The sequence below is a fragment of the Zonotrichia albicollis genome, chromosome 2 (genome assembly GCF_047830755.1).
Source record: "Zonotrichia albicollis isolate bZonAlb1 chromosome 2, bZonAlb1.hap1, whole genome shotgun sequence".
NCBI lineage: Eukaryota > Metazoa > Chordata > Aves > Passeriformes > Passerellidae > Zonotrichia > Zonotrichia albicollis.
Genome location: NC_133820.1, coordinates 102,672,768 through 102,692,006, shown reverse-complemented (window position 1 = coordinate 102,692,006; position 19,239 = coordinate 102,672,768). Strand labels below are relative to the sequence as shown.

General features: G+C 38.9%; 1 protein-coding gene across 3 annotated transcripts in view; it reads right to left on the bottom strand.

The window, feature by feature from the left end:
* Window positions 1-72: 72 nt before the first annotated feature.
* The window catches only part of LOC102073813 (RANBP2 like and GRIP domain containing 4), a 33,421-nt gene continuing 14,254 nt past the window's right edge, over window positions 73-19,239 (bottom strand). The window contains exons 20-30 of one of the 3 annotated variants that reach the window (XM_074535889.1): window positions 14,794-19,186; window positions 13,832-13,909; window positions 9,094-9,261; window positions 7,674-7,766; window positions 6,592-6,788; window positions 5,966-6,194; window positions 5,436-5,534; window positions 5,122-5,264; window positions 3,315-3,588; window positions 2,862-3,196; window positions 73-662 (exon numbers count right to left, since the gene is read on the bottom strand). In XM_074535889.1, coding sequence (XP_074391990.1) covers window positions 357-662; window positions 2,862-3,196; window positions 3,315-3,588; window positions 5,122-5,264; window positions 5,436-5,534; window positions 5,966-6,194; window positions 6,592-6,788; window positions 7,674-7,766; window positions 9,094-9,261; window positions 13,832-13,909; window positions 14,794-19,186 — 6,315 coding nt within the window. In that variant the 3' untranslated portion in view covers window positions 73-356. The remainder of the gene's footprint in view (window positions 663-2,861; window positions 3,197-3,314; window positions 3,589-5,121; window positions 5,265-5,435; window positions 5,535-5,965; window positions 6,195-6,591; window positions 6,789-7,673; window positions 7,767-9,093; window positions 9,262-13,831; window positions 13,910-14,793; window positions 19,187-19,239) is intronic. The other 2 variants (XM_074535890.1, XM_005487984.3) reach the window with 2 other exon arrangements.

Genomic DNA, 19,239 nt, shown 5'->3' with positions numbered 1-19,239 from the left:
TGCACATTCAAAAGAGCTTCATGAGAGCAAGAACCAAGTTATGCAAGTCATCTTCTTTTAAACAAACCAAAGTGAAGACAAGACATTTATTTTAACAAGACTAGGATTTAATTTTTAAAATTTGACACTTAATACAAATATGTCAGGATAACACAAATACACCTGAAATATGCCAGTGCCTGAACTTTATTTACCATGCAAAAAATCAATTAGAACACATAAAAAATTCAACTATAGCCTGTAATTTTACATTTATACATCAGAAGTGTCCATTTTAAGAAGTTGAAATAATTAGTCAATAACATCTAAGTACTGATTTATACTGCAAAAACATCTGTATACTCAAAGAAATAATTCTATATTTGCCCACAGTCTGTAATGACAATTCTTCCATTTACTAGCCCTTTAGGAGAACCAAAGGATTCGATCTTTTTCACAACATCCATTCCATCTTTCACAAACCCAAATACCACATGCTTGAAGTCCAAGTGTTCTGCTTTTTTAAGTGTTATGAAGAACTGAGAATTATTTGTATCCCTGCCCTTATTTGCCATTGACAACAATCCAGGACCGGTGTGTTTCACTATGAAATTCTCATCTTCAAATGCTGTTCCATAAATCGACCGTCCACCTGTTCCATCATGGTTAGTTATATCTCCTCCCTAAAAAAACAAACAACCAGACACAGCATTAACTGACAAGTTCCAAAACACAACCCAAAAGTTAACTTCCTTTCAACAGTAAAGACTTTGTTTTGGAAGAACTCATTTTTATAAGTATCAATATCTCCTTAGATGTAAGGCTTCCCAGCTTCAGCAGGTTTGTTTGTGGTAAGGGAAGCAGTAGTAGAAGTGGATCCCTTGTTTATTCTGAACACAGAACTTCCTGCTCCCCACAGTGACATTCCTCTAGGCCTGTCATTCCTGCTGCCTGCATCACTTGGCCCTGGAAGCAGCCTGGACCTGCATTATCTCCTTGAAGGCCTGTCCTTGCTTAGTCCCTGCAGGCACAGAATTCATCACCTGACAAAGGTTAACAAAGCAGTGACCAATAATTCCATACAGCTTTGCCACGCAACTGGTTGAGCAGCATGGTAAGTGTGTGTCTTATCTTTCTGGAAGGTAGCAAACTCCTGACAAATTTGAGCATACACATACATCTGACAGTGCAAATTGTACAGCCTTAGTTCTCATTGAAGAGCTTCTCACTGTACCTCAAGAAAGTTCAGGCAAAGCAGAGCAAACATTTAATCACATTTAATGTGATAGAAGTTCACTTTGTCAAGGCACACATGATAAAATTAACTGCTTTAAAATAGTGTCTGCTCCTTTCTAGAATGCAGAATACCCTGAAATAAGCTAAAATCCTAAATGAGTTTATCAGAAAGGCACAAAGGTTTAACAAAAGAACCATTAAGTGCATACTTCAGGCCCACGTAAATAGCTAATCAAAAGACAGACTAATATTTTATTCTGGTGACAAGCCATTCATATACTATCACAGAATGGTTTACACTGGAAAGGACCTTTAAAATCACCTAGAACTCCCCTGCCATGGGCAGGGACACCTAGAACTAGGACTGGGCTGCTCAGAGCTCCATCCAGCCAGGCCTAGAACACTGACAGGGATAGGGCCCCTACAACTTCTCTGGGCAACTTGTTCCAGTGTCCCACCGCCCTCACAACAAACAACTTTCTCCCAACATCTAGTCTAAACCTGCTCTCCTTTACCTAGAAACCATCCCCCCATGTCCTGTGACTACATGCTCTTGTAAAATGTTTCCCTCTATCTTCTTTGTAGGCTCTCTTCAGGCTCTGGAATGACACCATTAAATCACCCCTAAGCTTTCTCTTTTCCAGGCTGAACAAATTTAATTCTTAGCCTTTCCTCATAGGACCAGTGCTCCATCCTTCTTAAAAGGCTTGGCTTTCCTCTGGACTCACTCCAACAGGCTGATGTCATTATTACTTTTGTATATTATTTTCCTGTACTACTGTATACATCTGGGCTTGTAGAAAGTCATCTACATGCCTCACCTTCGGGGATGTAGTGATATGCAGATCATTAGCATAGCATGTACTGATCTTGGTTCATTCTGCCTGTTCCAAGTAACCAAATGAACTATTGATGAGAATTTTAAGAAAGGTCTATCTGAGCTATTATCAATCTCCCAAGCCTTCAGCATTTATGAACAACTTGCCAGTGCTACTGAATGCACACAGAGGTTTAAAACCAACACTGTCTACCAGGGGTTACAGATATACTGCAGGCTGATGCTCTCTGCACAAAACAATGTTTTAGTAAACAGGCCACTGCATGGTCATTGGATCTAGAAGATTTGTTTTAGATTGAAACCTAACATCTGTGATACTTCAAATGTCAGTTTTAAAATGCATGTTATCTGAAATATAAAGTGTACTTTAAAGTCCAAGAGAAGCCTGGAAAGTAAGTGTTCTTAACAGGTGAGCATACAGAAGTTCTTCTCTGGACAGAGAAGGATGAATGGTAGTTTTGGGAACACCTACTTTCCTTGGTGTTCCTGTTCAGCAACAGGCCCCTTGTCCATTTTAAGAGGACTCCACCTCCCTCTTTTTTTCTTTCTTTCACCCTGACATGACAGTACTAGCAAACACTGAAACATGAGGCCACTGGCAGGCACAGGTGAAAAGCATCTTAGGGTAGCATGTGCTGCTTGCACTGTTTCTTATCTCCTTGTAGGGAAAGGACAGATGAGACTATCCTGCACAGTGGATCCATGCTGCCAACAAGAATGTGCTATTCTATACAAGTCATTTTTTGAAGTGCTGTTGTTAGTCAAGACGCATCTCATTCTCTCAGTGAAGTCTTCCTTTTATCCTTACCTGACACACAAAGTCTGTGACTATTCTGTGAAAGCGGGAGTTCTTGAATCCAAATCCTTTCTCTCCTGTGCACAGGGCTCTGAAGTTTTCAGCAGTTCGAGGTACAATATTTGCAAACAGCTCCATGGTTATGTGCCCTAAAGGTTCATCATCAGCAGAAACTTCAAAATACACAACAGGGTTGGTGTCCTTTGACAGTCCTGCTGCCAGGGACAAGTGCCCCTTCTGTAGTTCCGATAAGCTTCGCTGGCATTCTTCAAACATCTTCTTGAAAGAATTGGCCATTTCTTGGCTTTTAAATCTGACTGCAAATTGTTCTACTTTTACTTCACCATCTGAAAATAAATCCAAGAAGGCCTGTTTAGTTTCATCTTGTAATAGTCGACAGGGAAAAACAAAACACAGAAACTACAGACAACCTAGAAAAAACAAAGACCACCTGAAAAAACTCACCAGCATAATCTGTGGCTGTCCAAATGAAAGCATTGTTTGATGTATCAGAGGGCACTAAGTTCATTTCTTTGGTGATAACATGGTTTGCACAGACTTTAAGAACTTGGTCTCTTCTCATTAGGACTCTGTAGTATTTCTTCTGTGTATGGAAGAGAATTTTGATCTCTCCAACACCACGCTCCTTCCACTGAGTAACATCCCTGTCCCATCTGTAAAGTTTTGCCCTCTCCTTGAAGAGAATTTCTTCATCTTCTTCTCCAGATTTTACCTCCACCTAAAAAACAGCACAGTAGACTGAGAACCTGTGATTTCCTATGAAGATATTAAATTATTACATATACTTTGAAGATTCTGACATATTACAGTGGAAAATTATTCAGTGTGTTCTTTTCACCGACACCCCATTCATCACACCAAAATGGGTAAAACATTTTCAGAATTTAAGCGCCCAACAAATTCCACTGTTTGAGAGCAATTACAGCACTGCAGTCCTCCTTCACCATGCTACATGTAGTTGTGGTGGGTGTCTGTTGGTTTTGCTTTGGGAGTGGTTTGCTTGGTTGGGGTTTTCTTTATGGTTTAAGTGGTTTTTTTCTTTTAACAGAAACCCAAGACTTTACCAAGTGTTCTGGCAAATTTCCCAAGTTACAGGTTTGCTGAATGATGTGCACACTGAGAAGTGAAGACCAAGTACTGTTACAATTCCCAGAGTTCTTTAGCACGTTGTTAAAGAATTTGATATTTGCATTTGAACAGAATAAACACCAAATATACAAAACTTCAGCCTGACAGCCATATCTCCACCTCACTTTATATATGCAGTTACTAGCCTCTACTCTCCACTTGATTTAGCAATTCTCCAAAGATATGAACACTTGAGAGAGCTGAAGAAATGTTACAAAATACTGCTTGTGAAACCAAAAAAGGAAAGCAGAGAAGCATGACAGAAGTCATAATGTGACACACAAATGAGCAAAGGCACACCAAATTTTCAAGAAGGAAGTTGAAGGCATGTTACAAAATAGATCAGACCAGCTGTTCAAATTGAAGGACACCACATACAGTTCCTTTATACTCTATTGGCCCTGCTCAATAATTGTACTAATATATGGTTAAATTTTATTATTTATAGAGAGGTCAGAGAATATATCATCAAGAGAGTCTGAAATAGTTACTAGGCTAAAATCCAAGACATGAATAACTGTGTGAAGTCTCAGTAAGTTCTCAGTTATTCATGTCTTGATTTGGTTTTTACCTTCAAAGCTGAAGTTTCTCCTACTTCTTGAAAAAACATTTATTTTCAAACTAAAACAGTTAGTTCCCTTAGCCTTCAGATGACATTAATTGTACATCTTTTTTCCTAGTGATTCTAGGAATCTCTTGCCTAGCTTAAAGACTGTTAGTTGGCATAGCTTTCACAGAACTGAATGTACAGGGCACTGATACAAAGCCGCAGCTGAGTTGTATAAGCATGAGCAGTTATTCAGTTCCCCCTTCCTGATTTTCAGCTACGCTATACAAATGGTTTAGCTTTTACGAGCTATGTGTACAAATGTGCATCCTCATCAACTCTCAGTCAAGTTATAAAGAAATCACTTGAAGATCTTAACTGAGGCACCAGACAGCTCCCCAGGGCTATGCTGTATTAGGGTTTAAAACAACAGGTGCTTCAACATAGTGTAAAACATGCAGAACAAGGCACAACAACATTGAAAGCAAAGCTAGTTAAGCAAAACATTTTAAAGCTTGCTATGTTAGCAGAGATAGTTATCTTAATTGTTGTTTTATATTCCAGAAATCATCTTACCTCTGGTAAGGACACAATTGGCTCAAAGTGGATATCATCACTATGTACTACCTCATCATCACTACCACCTTCATCTTCATCTGCTTTACGGGTTGTATCTCCAAACACAGTTGCTCCTGTATTTGCCCATTTGAAGTTTTTATCTACAATTAAGAGAGTGACATTTTAAAATTAATGTAGTTTTTTTTTTTCTTTCTGACAAAAACTTGCAAAAAATTGTTGTTTCTAATGACCAGCAGACATTTTGTGCACAAAAGATATATTATATGAAGCAAAAGTCCAGGAGAGGTTTGTCTCAAACTAGCTGAACTCACCTTTTGAGCCAAAAGCAAAGTCTTCAGAACTTTTGGATGCCAGATCTGCAAATGACAGGCCTGCGGTATTGCCAAAACCAAATGAGATGATTCTGTTTTCTATCAAATAAAAAGGAGAAAGTCAAAGATTTTTCTCTACCTTCTTAAAGAAAATGCATTTATGTAGTCACAAGAATGAACTGGAGAACTGACTAAAGCATTGTTTCCTTCCTCCCAATAAATTTGAAGTTTGAATGGCACTTCTCATAATGCCCATCTATTATGGTTTGAAAAATGGGCCCAAGACTCTGAGTTTCAGCATACTACTTATATGCCAATCCACAGAGCTCATGTGGTATTTAACAGTAAGCTAATGAAAGTCCATCATATTTAAATTACACAATAGACACTAGCATTGTTTTGTTGCAGCAAAATTCAACTCAAAATTTGATATATACATATTTTTACCAGACTAGTACCTATGTTTCTAATGATCCACAGAAAAGCACAGCTTCCTACAAAAAAACCTCAGCATATACCCCTGACTTTACCTTGTGTTGACTCTGAACCATCTGAATCACTCTTTTTGGTTGACAAATCTACAGGTTTGTCTTCAGCTCGTGATAAGGTCTGTGATACTTGCACAGTTTCTGGGGTGGAATGTGATTCTTCACTGCTGGTACCTGACTGGGCAAGTTCTGTCACCTCATCTTTTGATGGAATGGGTATTTCTTCCTTACTGGTAGAGACTAAGTCACTTGAGCTTGCAACTTCATTCTCCTGCAATTAATCAAAAAAGTAATGTAATAGGTAAGTAAGTTAGAAGACCTTAGGATTGAAACCTCCTCCCCATGAGTCTAAGAACAGTCCTCACAGAAAAATAAAGAACACCAAGAAAAATTGCTGCAAGCTTTCTGAAGTTTTTCATTACTGTTAACACATAAGGATGTTAACTTGACAAGAGACTAAAGTATCTTTGAAATAGTCTGTTTTCAAAATAATACTATTATTTCCTGAAATCAAATCTGCTGCGTTGGCATATACTTGAGGCACTGCTAGAAAAAACTCAGTTTTTCCCCACTGGATGTTTTAGTTGTAGAACTGAACTGTCTCACACATACATGAAGTAACTGTACAAGTTTAGTAACAAGAAGTTCAGTAAAGTTTTAGTTCTTACTTTCATTTCTTGAATTTTAGCTTCTGACTTTAAGTTTTCCAGACTGTCACCCTCAGTATGAGTACTGACACCACAAACAGATGCAGAAGGAACCTGCAGAGCTTTTGTTCCATCTTTCTCCTCAGGAGCTGGTTTCTTTTCCAAAGTAGCAGCACATTCTCTTTCATTGTTAAATTCACTCTTCTTTGCAAGGCCTGCTGTTAAAAAAAAAAAAATCAATGGAAAATAGCTGTGAAGGTAGCTACATACTGAAATAATTTTTAGCCCTGACATTATAAATTGTAATAATATCTGGCTCATAATAGCCCGATCAACTTGAAGACAGACTTCATGAGTTTCACAGACACCAGCATTACTGTTTAAATAGTGGAAGGGAAGACTAACCTGGGGTGACTAGAATTGAAAATACATAATCGGTGGGTTTTTACTGCTATCAGGGAATTTCCATGCAATGATGAAGAATTTCATCATGCAGCTGCCACTACTACTAACTTCCTTCACTATCTTCTAACATTTCAGATGGATTAATTCCTTCTAGCACATATCCTCAAAGAAACCCCAAACTTTACTTCTAGAAGTACCTACCTTCAAGTTATGTAATGCTGAAGTCTGAGAGACAGTCAGACACACATAAGCAAGTTGTCTACACCTGTACTTTTAGTATGGAGACCAAATAGCATTTTTTAGATTGAACAACATTAACTCAAAAGCTTCAATTGAGTAACTACAGAAGTAGCAAGTATTCAAAGATGTAGACAACTTTCTCTTGAGCAATATCATGCCAAGCTGAAGTTTTCAAGTTTTTCATATTCAGAAGGAACTCAAGATAGGAAGAGACTTTGATATTCTTATTTAGAGATCACCTGGATTGCACATTTCTCTTTCAGGTACCCCTTTACTGCTAACCAGTAATTTAATATACTGAGCTTAACTCTGTTGAGATGCAGGCTTTCTGCACCCAGCACCTCTGCTTCTAGAAACCATCCCAGGAAATAAAAAATTAACCTCTGCCCATGTGTCCTTCAGATTCAGATTTTGTCTCAGTACATGAAGTACAATAATGAAAATTTCTTAAGACATACCTTTCACAGGACCTTGCCCTTTCTTTTTCTCATCTGAATCACTGGGATAGAGTCTTCCATTAAGTTTCTTAACAGCTGTTTCATAGTCTTCATCTTAAACACAGGAAAAAAGAGTAAGCTCTCAGGCACACTCCAGGTCAAAGAAGTCTGCTACGCCCTTCCAACTCACAAGGCTAGCAGGCGTATGTCATTTTTGCTTATACTTTCAGAGTTACACAAATCAACAAGTAAGCTGTCACTTCTAGTTTTGCTTACATGTCCTCTAGAGTGCTATTAACACTTCTTCTAAGCCTAGATTGCTACAGATATGTGGCACAGGTTTTGCTTGTGGAAAACATTTCTTACTGAGTGATTTTATTAAGACTATCACTAAACAGATTTGGGAAAGAAGACTGAAGATTTTTTACAAAAAAACCTTGCAAGCTCAGGTACTTGTGGGAGGGGGCTTGTCTTCTCCCATTTTCTGTTGAATACAGTGTTTCAGAATTTCCATTTAAAATATATGCTGCTGAATAAAATCAATCAATCTTAATTACATGCAGTAAGGTTTGACATAAAGTAAGTTAACTAATAGTATTAGGAATTTGATTTAGAAGATAAGTAACTTATTAGTATAGCACTTCAGAAACCTTAGATTGATTGTTTTTAATAAAAAATGCTTTTTTATTTGTCTCAAAATACTTACTTATGTAGGTCTCTTACTCAAATACCTCTTACCTAACCAAATACCTTGGTAATGATGTCAACACCCATAATACATCAAACAAATACCCTTTAGTCACTCCTGAGCCTCCACTGTACTATTCTATTTTGGAGATTGAGCATCTTTGGCCACAAGGAGGACACGGACATGATTACTTCTCACTGGCCCACACAAAAATATTTCAGTGACTAATGGTTCTAACAGTGCTAACTATCTCAAGTTGGAAGGGACCCATAAGGATCACCAACTGCAGCTCACTGCTCCTTGCAGGATTACCTAAAACCAAGCCATATGACTGAGTGCATCACCCAGATGTTGCTTGGCCTCTGATGGGCATGCTCCTCTAACTGCTGTCCTCGGGAGCCTGTCCCAGGGCCTGACCACCCTCTCAAAGGAAAACCTTTTCCTAATCTGAACTTCCCTGACAGCTTCATTCCATTTCCTTGTGTCCTATAGCTGAGCAGCAGAAAGAGGAGATCAGCACCTCCTCCTCTGCTGATCCCTTGAGGAAGACCTTGGACTGTGCCAAGGTCACTCCTCAGCCTTGTCTTCTCCCAGCTGAACAAACCAAGTGACCTCAGCCACTCCTCTGAGTCTGGCACTCAAGGCTGCTCACCTTGGTCACCATCCAACAGTTTGAGATCCTTCTTACACCAAACTGCACACACCCTTCCCCCACAAAAAGGTAGTACAAATAGAAATTTTGGCATTCCTTACCATCATCCTCGTCACTTGCATATCCAGGCTTATTCTTGTAACAGAAGAATGTTGAAGGGAGCTTGAGGAAGTCAGCAAGCGCTCTCTGTTCAGGGGTAGGTGTTAACTCGTAAACTATTACAACCTCATCAGATGGAACATCATCCTCTGACACTGTGGTCTTCTCAGCTTTTTTACAGAAATTGAACAAACAATTAAAAATGAATAATTTCAGAACAGGAAATAACATTAACCCCACATTATTTTGGAACTGAATTCTAAGGGCCTATGTATTTTCTGCTGATAGGCAGGAAACAAACTTAGAGGAGTCAAAGACAGAACAGCAAAACTTACACACTGTTCTATTGCTTTTGGAATTCAAGCATTAAAACGAAACAGGGCTGCATCTTTATATTATTAAACAGATTGTTTAATTAAGTCCTCGTGTCAAATAAGAGCTAGCTACAGAGAAGAGTGACAGAGGTGACCAACAGAGGTAAATAAGAAAATTTCAGGCCTGAAAAAAAATGAAGTTGTGAACAACAACCTGTCCAAGCAACTGAATAGAACGCATTTCAGATTACTTATGGGATAGCTGAGCCTTTTATTAGCTAATAATAAATTTACCATAGCAGCTTTTGCTAAAACTTTGATTGTTACAAAAGTAAAGTAATTCTTAGTTCCATTATCAAACAAAAAAAACCATCGCTTTCAGACTATTTAACTAGCTTTTGCAGCATGGAAATATCACCATCAGTTGTATTATTTAACTTTTTGTCTTCTTGTCTTCAACATTAAGTTATTCCTTCCACCAGTGTTGAGAACAGTGCATGATCAGTGCAAAGATTAAAGGTGAAAGTAAAGCCTAGATCAAACCGCAGATAAAAATATATGGCTGCAAGACAGCTTTGGAAACAAATATTTATTTTGAGAGAATGGAAGCAAAGAGAGGATATAGCAATTTAAACATCAGGTATGGTTTGGTTGGGGTTCTGCTTGTTTAGGTTGTGTTATTTTGAGAAGGGGAAGTTGGGGATAAAGGGCTAAGAAATAAATCTGTGAATTATTTTTAATAATTACCCCATAAGCACATCAATAGCCACAACAGCTGTTTCTAAGAACAAAATGATTGCTTTAGTACCTCAGCCTATTTGCTAACAGTCTATTATTTGTTCTCTAGATTTAATTTAGTCAGTATCTGAAGGGTGGTCTCAAAAGCTTGCTTTGCTTTTCATTAAAAAAAAAAAAATTAAGTCTGTGGCACAGTGTAATCACAGAAAACCTAACTATCCAGCTAGAAACCAGTACCCAGTAGCCAGTAGAAAAGTAGTACCCAGCTCCTGAAAAACATTGATTTTTCTGATTATACAGGTTAACTTATCATTGCAAGAGGAGAAAAGGACATAGGAAACATTTACAGACAAGTCCTTTGATCCTCTGAGACAACTAACACACTAAAATAAGTCTGCTTATTAAAAGCAGCCTTCATTACTTTTTATTTAATCATCCAGTAGATGAAGAGCAGCATGAAGTAAAGTAACAGCAAAATCCCAAGTACTGATTCAAATTTATGTATTTTTTCAGATTATTACCACTTCAGTCTTTGCCCCACCTTTGTTTACAAGTTGTTAACTTCAAGCATTTATACACCAGAGCTACAAAGTAACTCACACCCATCACCAGCAGACTCTCCTACACTAATCCTTTCTGCTCATATTTTTAGATGTCAGTAAGTTCTCTGAGCCTGCAGAAAGTACATGTAGGATAAAATTCCTGAACAGCTAATTTCTACGTTCATATTATGACTGCGAGACATACGTGTTTTCATACATCTTCTCAGAATCCAAAAACCTCAGTCACCCTAGCTGATTAAGGATTAGAAGTACATCTAGTAGTGTGTTATGAAGATATGCAGCTATCCTGCTATGTGTTTTATTCTTTCTGGTTAGTTAAGCAAGTGTCTTAATTGGACTAAGTTTGCATCAAATTCACCTGAGGTTTAAGTGTTGAGCATTTAGTCCTACAACAAGAAGCAGCTTTCCTTAGAATCAGAAAATTTTCAAAAATATATCTTTGAATGTAACAAAACACTTCTTTCAAGTCAGATAGATGGATGGTAAAAACGTGCTTTCTTTAATTTGTGCAGTAGAAATCCAGCTAGAAGCCATGGCAACAAATACACTGTTCCAGTGTTTTACCACACTCATTGCTCATCAGGTTTGACAGCATTTAAGGAGTTATCATGCAGTCTCTTTCAGTACCCTTTGGGCAAAATACCTGAGTAAGAGAAACATATTTAAGGTCACTTCAGATTAGTCAAAAGGTGAAGTTATCAGTGAAGCTGATCTATCAAACACTGGAATATATTCTAGTGTTCCAAACATCTACTCAAAATGATAAAAGACTTCACCAACAAAGACTGCTGTTGCAAACACTTTAAATATATCTTCATAGGCAGCCATGAAACAAATGCCACACACACATACAATGTATTCTGAAAAGACCTGATTTTAGGATAACAGAACTTCCTAACAATTGTGTAGATTTTTTCACCCAGACTAGGATATGGAAGAAACAGAATTCAGGACAATATCATGCACAACTGTTCTTTTCAAGGCTGTACTGTATTTTTGCTTTTGTTTGAACTGACATGAAATCTCTCTAGCTAGTCACAATGCTGTTATTTCCCCTCATGCATTGATCAATTAATATCTTCTGAACAGAAGAGGAAAGCACCAGTTTAAACCCTAAAGCATTTTAACAGGTACAGTAGCCTGCAACTGACATGACTCAAACTTGTAAAGCACTGGTGTGTTTAAGCCCAGTTGGCAATTAAGTGCCACAGAGCTGCTGCTTCACATCCTGTAACCTGGTGGAATAGGGAGGAGAATCACAAGTAAAATTTGCAGGTGGAGATAGAAACAGTTTAAAAACTGAAACAGAAGTGACATATAATAAATAACAGTATTAAAATGAAAAAGTAAAACTTAAGGAAAAACAAATGAGGCACAATACAGCTGCTCACCACCTGCTGACCAATGCCAGTCTCCATTCCCACACTCCTACTGACCCCTCTTCCAGACAACTCCACCAGTTTATAAACTGGGCATGATGTTCTATGGTGTGGAATATCCCTTTGGCCACTTCAAGTTCCAGCAAAGCTCCCTCCCAGCTTTTGTTTGTGTACCTCCTCAATGACACAGCATGAGACAAAAAAAAAAAAAGTCCTTGACTTAGGGTAAGCACTGCTTAGCAGCAACCACATCAGTGTGTAATCAGCATTGTTCTCACACTGAATCCAAAACCCAGCACTGTGCCAGCTACTGAGAAAAAATTAACTTTATCCCAGCCAAAACTAAAATAAGAACTTAGAAGAAGTTTATAACCTGATCTCTGAAAAACGTAAATGCATGGAGGTGCAGAACTACCAAGGTTAAACTTCTTTTAAATGTTGTTCTAGCACAACTCAGAAACCATTCCCCAAAAGAAGTTTTCCCTAAGAAAAATTCACATCATATTTTTACTGGATAGGCTTGAAAACCTAATTTAGGAAGGACTTCTCAAAATCCTTTGCTATTAAGTCAGAGCTCAAAGAACAAAAAGTTACACTGAAGACAATTATCAACTGTGAACAAACCACTAAAAATATAATCATAACCTAATTATTAGAAAAGTAGAAGTGACGAACAGTCTAAAGTATCAGAAAGGCTTATTTTGTTTATTTAAATACGCTCCCCCTGCCATATGCCCCCATATAAAACCACGATCAATCCGAGGCAGGTAAAGTTCTTGCATGTGTGCATTGGCACAGAATGATTAATCACTCCACATTATGGACACTTATGAAAATAGAACTGAATTGTTCATAAACTCCATCCACAGGGATGGTTGAAAACACAGAGCAAGTGACGTTAGGTTATGTACACAGAACAGGAATTCAGTGCTCAAGTAAGAACAGCTTATCAAATGACATTTTGACACTTTGAAACAATGCAAGACACTAATACTGGAAGACTGTCTGATGCAGACTAAAAGTTTGTTATTTAAAATTAAAACACTTTTAAAACCGTGTAAGTTGAGCATTCTTACAGCAAGCACACTTGCAAGCAGCACACTAGTAGTCAAATATAATCAAACTATCAGCTGAAGCAGTTTTGTCTAGAGGATCTGAATGTAAACAAATTGGTTACAAATTGGCAGAAGTTTTTTAACAGCTAAGGTGGACTATGGATTATATATGAAGGTGGCTCCCACTTCTGTGCACTCTTTCTTTCTAAAAGCTCAGCAGTTAACACTTCCACAGAGGCTAAATACATTCAAGCTCTTGACTGGATAAGCTGTCTCAAGATCTTCAGGCTATTTCATTGACATAGAGTAAACCACATCAGGCACCACAAGGCATTCTCTGAAAATAAAAATGTAATTTCTCTAGAAAAATGGAATTTAAGAGATGTAGTGTACACACATAGTAAAACTGTGATGGAAGAAGTGCAGGGCACATATCCTCAAAAAATAGGACAAACAGAAGCCAAAAGCTTAAACAGGGCCATCCATTGTGCTGGCTCATGTAAACACACAAAGGGCTAGAGACATTCTTTGACAGGACAAATAGAGTAGTCAGACACGCAATTTTAAGTACTCTCCTTCAGCATGCATGTTAATCATAAGGATTACTGAGCCAGCTGCTTTGACCCAGCTGGGTTATTGTCCATGCCTGCTAGAGTGTTTTTATCACACATTCAGTGCAATATGTAAATACCTTTACTATCAGGTTGCATGGAGGATGTGCTTGTCCAAAAGGCCATTGGATTAGATTTAAAGAGGCTAAAATTAAATCCTAAAAAAATAAATTGTTGGTATATAATTTTAAAAGGATAGAACAGACTTCTCTATGTTCTGCAAGAATTCCATAGTCATATTTCACAGCAGGAAATCTCATCTGTTTCTACACAAGCTTATCCAACTCATGTTAATGAACTGCAGCTATCAGCTTCTGCCATGTCACTTCACTACACTTAAGCTAATAAAGAGACAGGACATGTTCATAATTCTGAGATATGCCATCCTTTTCACAAAGACACTTCAGCCCATTACAGTGTTCATGTCACAGCCACAGCTTCTGCCTGTGCATCTTTTTCAGACTATAACAGAAACCATACAACTGAGTATTCCATCACAATCTCTTTTTCAGGCTCAGGAAGCAGGCTGACATCTGATGTTAAGCTACACAACCAAAATTACAGAGGCCGGTATTTAACACTTGAAACAAAGTATAGACAAGTTTCAGAATACCCATCTACTTAATTATGGGGATAATGCAATTTTTAGCTGAAGCATACATCTGCTGTTCTCACACTTGACCACTCAGAGCAAAGACCCAGGTACATACAGCATCAACTATCTATTTAAGTCCCAAAAGCAAATCCACAAATTCTTTGGGCATTTAAATCCAAGATTCAGATGCAGCACTTCAGAGTTTAAGCTCTACCTGAAAATTCTGTTCTCAGTACACAAATTTCCATCCTGCATCATACAGTTATTTTCAAATGAAAATATCACTTAAAATTCCCTTCTTTAGTTGAACCTCTGGAGAACATGTGGATAACTGCATCAAAACTGAAAGACACTACCTATTCTCAAGAGAATCAACAATACTGAATAGCACAGAGCTGACTGCTTAGTAAGTTGCATACTTGAATTACTAGTAAAACTCCTACTCACCTTTTTCCAGAATTCTAAATGAGAAGTTGGACGGTCCATCTTGTGATGAAGCTGGCAAGTTGTCTACCTTGCTGTCTACAGGCTTCTGAGTAGCATTTGAGATTTTTGGTGGTTCAGAGCCTTCTGGCTCTTTCTGTGCTGCGTCCTGAGATGCTGGAATATGGCCTTCACTCTTTCTTGGGGGATTAAAACTGAAGCCAAAGAGAGAACCAGTGGCTGAAGTATTTCCAAATGTGAACGTCTTTGATTTTTCATTACTGAAAATGCTCTTGACAGATTCAGATCCAAATACAAACTTTGGAGGAGAAACCACTGTTTTTGTTGGTGTTTCAGAAGTACTTGCCACCTCTGCAGCCTCTACAGTTGTATCAGAAGTATCATCACCATGGCTGACATCAGTTCTTTCTCTGGTTGTTTCTTCTAGCACAGCTACAGCATTTTTACCACACGGAAATTCCTTTGGTGTATTGGCACGAGAAGAAAGAGGTGTTATCAGTGTCTCTCTCTCTTGGGCATGCTTTGCTTCATCAAAAATTTGCTTAAATGAGTCTGCAACATCTTGCAGCTTGAATCGCACAGCCAGATGTTCCACTTTTCTTTCCCCATCTGCAAAGTCACATGCAGTCCATACCCAGGCTCTATCAGATCCTTTCATTTGTTGCAAATTCATATCTGGTGTTATCCTGTGATTGGCACAGAGTTTTAGTACCTGGTCCCTTCTCATTACTATACGAACTTGTTTGTTGTCATAGTTCTGCAATATCTTGATATCCCCAATCCCTCTCTCTTTCCACTGATTTGCATCTTTGTCATATCTGTAGAGTTTGGCTCTATGGCTGAAGACCACTTGCTCATTTTCCTCACCACTGGTCACTTCCACAAGATCAGGCAGAGGTACTACAGGTTCAAAGTACTGTCCATCTCTTTCCTCTTCTTGAGTAACATCAGAATCTTCATCTGTGCCTACTGATGTTCTACTCTGATTCTGTTTGGCAGGAGATTTGGATGGGCTCAAAGCAGATTTAAAGCTGAAACTAAAACCAGTGGTAGACTCTCCAAATCTAAACAGATTTTTCCTTACAGGGCTACTTGCAAGAGGTGATGCATATACAGAACTGCTTACACTATCATCCAATGCTTCTTCACGCAAATCATAGTTATCCCACTCCAGAGTAGGGCCTGTACTTTCAGCATGTGGCTTTATAACCAAATCAGAAGTACTGCTAGTACAAGCAGGGTTTCCACTTTCCTCTTCTGACAGTTTGGTTTTGTCATCTGTCAGGAAAGTTTTGAGATCTTTTAAGCCACACTTCATTTCTTCTGCTTTCTGTATAAGCTGAGCTGTCCTACCTGTATCAACAAGTTTATGCGGTGTCTGCAGTGGTATATCTAGTAGTAGCCTCTGACATTCTTCAAACTTCTGTTTGAACTCCTCAGCCTGCTCTGGTGTCTTGAATTTTGCTGCCAGATGCTCCAACTTTGCATCACCATCAGCAAAGTCATTGGCCATCCACATCCATGCTTTGTCTGAGCCAGACAGCTGTTTCAAGTTCATTGTTGTTGTTATCCAGTGATTTGCACACACCTTCAGTACTTGCTCACGCCGCATCAATATTCTTACTTTGCCATTAACTTCGTTTTTAAGAATCTTCAGAATGCCCACCCCACGTTCCTTCCACTGGCTTGTTTCTGGATCAAACCTGAACAGCTTTACTCTCTGGGAGTATAACACTTTCTCATCTTCCTCTCCTGTAAAAGGTTCTACTTTTTCAGGCATCTGAACTATAGGTTCAAAATGGATATCATCGCTCTCCTCTGTTCTATACACATCATCATCCTTCTCACTAAGGTCAGCAGAGGTGTTTGCTTTCTGATCTGTTTTAGAATTTTGCGAAGAAAACAACTTTTCACCTGCACCTGAAAAGCCTTTGAAGTTAGGGTCCTTTTTGCCAAATTGAAAACCTTCCCTAGGAGTACTTTTTGCAAGCTCAGCAAAAGTAGAAGTGCTGCTATTTTGCCCAAAAACAAAGTCAATTTTCTCCTTGTCTGCTGTTTCTTGAAATTGGAATCCAATTCCACTGTCTGAGGGCAATTCCTTTTTGTCTTTTTCATCAACGCTTTTTAAGAAACCAGTTGTATGCTCTTTGGATGACTCATCTTTCTTAGTGGTATTTTTATTAGACTCCTGTATCCCAAATTTACTAGACTCCTGTATCCCAAATTTAAATCCACCTGCAGGCATTTGCATTGAAAAGCTAAATCCTTCCTTTGCAGGCTTAGCTTCAGTATCAGAAGAAATCTGAAACGTAAATGGTGGCGTCTTGCCTTGCTCAAGACCAAACTTAAAGCCTGTTCCCAACTGTCCTCCACCAAGTTCAGGCAATTTACTTTTCAAGCCAAAAGCAGGAGTTGGCAAAGCATCACCAGCTGGCTTAGCAGATGGATTCGGCGTTTCGCAGGCTACGCAGGTTAGCGAAGAACCTTCGTTCCTCACAAGACAAGTACTACAATCCCACTGACCTTCCTTTTTAGTAAAAAGCCCTTCAAACCCATTTTTCTGTGGCTTACTTGAATCAGCAATGGAACCAAGCTCCAGACCAGCAGATGCCAGAACAGAAGGTATGGATGTATTTGGTTGATTTTGAGGTTTTGGACTCTGACAGGAAGAGCAGTTCACATGTTCTGCTTCATTTCGGGTTGAGCATACAGAGCAGTCCCACTGATCTTCCTTTTTGGCAAAAGGAGATCCAAACTTGTCCTGCACTGTGTTACCACTTGGTTTCAAATTTGCATAGCCAATCATTGGAGTGCCATGTGTTTCCCACACACCTGGATTTGGACTTTGACATGCTACACAGTTCTTTACAGTTGCCTCATTTGGAACTAAACACACTTTACACATCCATTGGTCCTTCTTCAAGAGATGCTGCCCAAACCCACCAGAAGAACAGGCTTGCTGAGCATCCTTCCCAAATGAAAAGGTAGTGCTAGATGCAGTGGATGTAGCTGCAAGGGTGCCTTTGCTGTCAGGTTCACTGCTTGTTCCATCTTTTAGAAACTGAAAGCCCAAGTTCATGGTCCCAGAAGTGGTTCTGTTGGGCTCCTTGATGTCCTGATTTGCTGTTTCTTTTGCAGTTCCACTGCTCTGAGCCACAGAGGTGTCAGCATTTGATCCCAAGGATTTTAAAATATTCTGTGCCTCCTCAAACTTTTTTTTGAAAAGCATTGCTTCTTCAGGTGTTTTAAATCTAATTGCAAGCTGTTCTGGTTTTGGCAATTCATCTGCATAGTCTAAAGCATGCCATACAAATGACTTATCTGATGCAGCATTTGGAGTTAGTTTCATATCAGTATTTATGTAGTGATTTGCACAGATTTTCAGCACTTGGTCCCGTCTCATTAAGAGACGAAATTTGCCAGATACTTTATGTTTCAGTATTTTCACATTTCCAATACCCCTTTCTTTCCATTCTTTAGATTCTGCATCAAAACGAAAGAGCTTGGCTCTGTTGCAAAAGAATTCTTCTTCATCTTCCTCACCTGTCTTTACTTCAATCTTATCAGGAAGTGGTACTACAGGATCAAAATGAGGACCATCATCATCCTCATCTCCACCATGGGTGCTTCCTCCTTCTGTTTCATGACTTCTATTGGCCAAATCTGAATTTGAAGCCATAAACACAGGCTTACTTGGTTCTTGAGCACTAAATGTATCACTCTTCTCAAAACCCACAATTTTGTGTACGTTTTGTCCTGTGTTATCTCGGAGAGACATGCCTGGAATATGTTTATTGCTAAAATTGAAAATATTTCTTGAACTGTTTGTGGGATCACTAACTGGCTTTTGATCAACATATCTATCATCCTGTAAAGGTTTGTCAGATGTTAGAAGATCCAAGAGGCTTTCTCTACTATTAAAAGGTGCATTAAGGGGCTGTGGAGCAACTTGAGGAGGAGAAGAAAAAGTGAAGTCTCCATCATTAGATTTGAAGTTGGGTTTAAACTTAAAAGTTGTCGGCTGACTTGGCTGTGCTGGTGTTGACATGGGTGGTTTTGATCCTTCTGCTGTTCCTGGCTGTCCAAATTTAGGCATTGGTTTTGGTTCTGCAGGCTTTAAGGTGGGTGGTGTGGCTGAACGGTTTGTGAAATACCCTGGTTTAGGCAGTGTTGGATTGGTGCTTGCCTGTGGAACACTGTAGTTGTAATAGTCATCAGCTGTACGAGGAGAAATGAGTGCAGTACCAGGAGAATCAAAACGCAGAGGTGGGCCATACATTTCTTGGGAAAACATACAACCAGAAGTGTTTTGCAGAGGTGGTGTATGCATGGGTGGTGGCTGATAGGAATATATATGTGGCTGAGGCGCAAGTCGGTTCATGCCATAGACAGGAGGCTAAAGAAAAAGCAGAAAACAAGTGCTCTGCTTATTATGGTAACAAAGAGAAC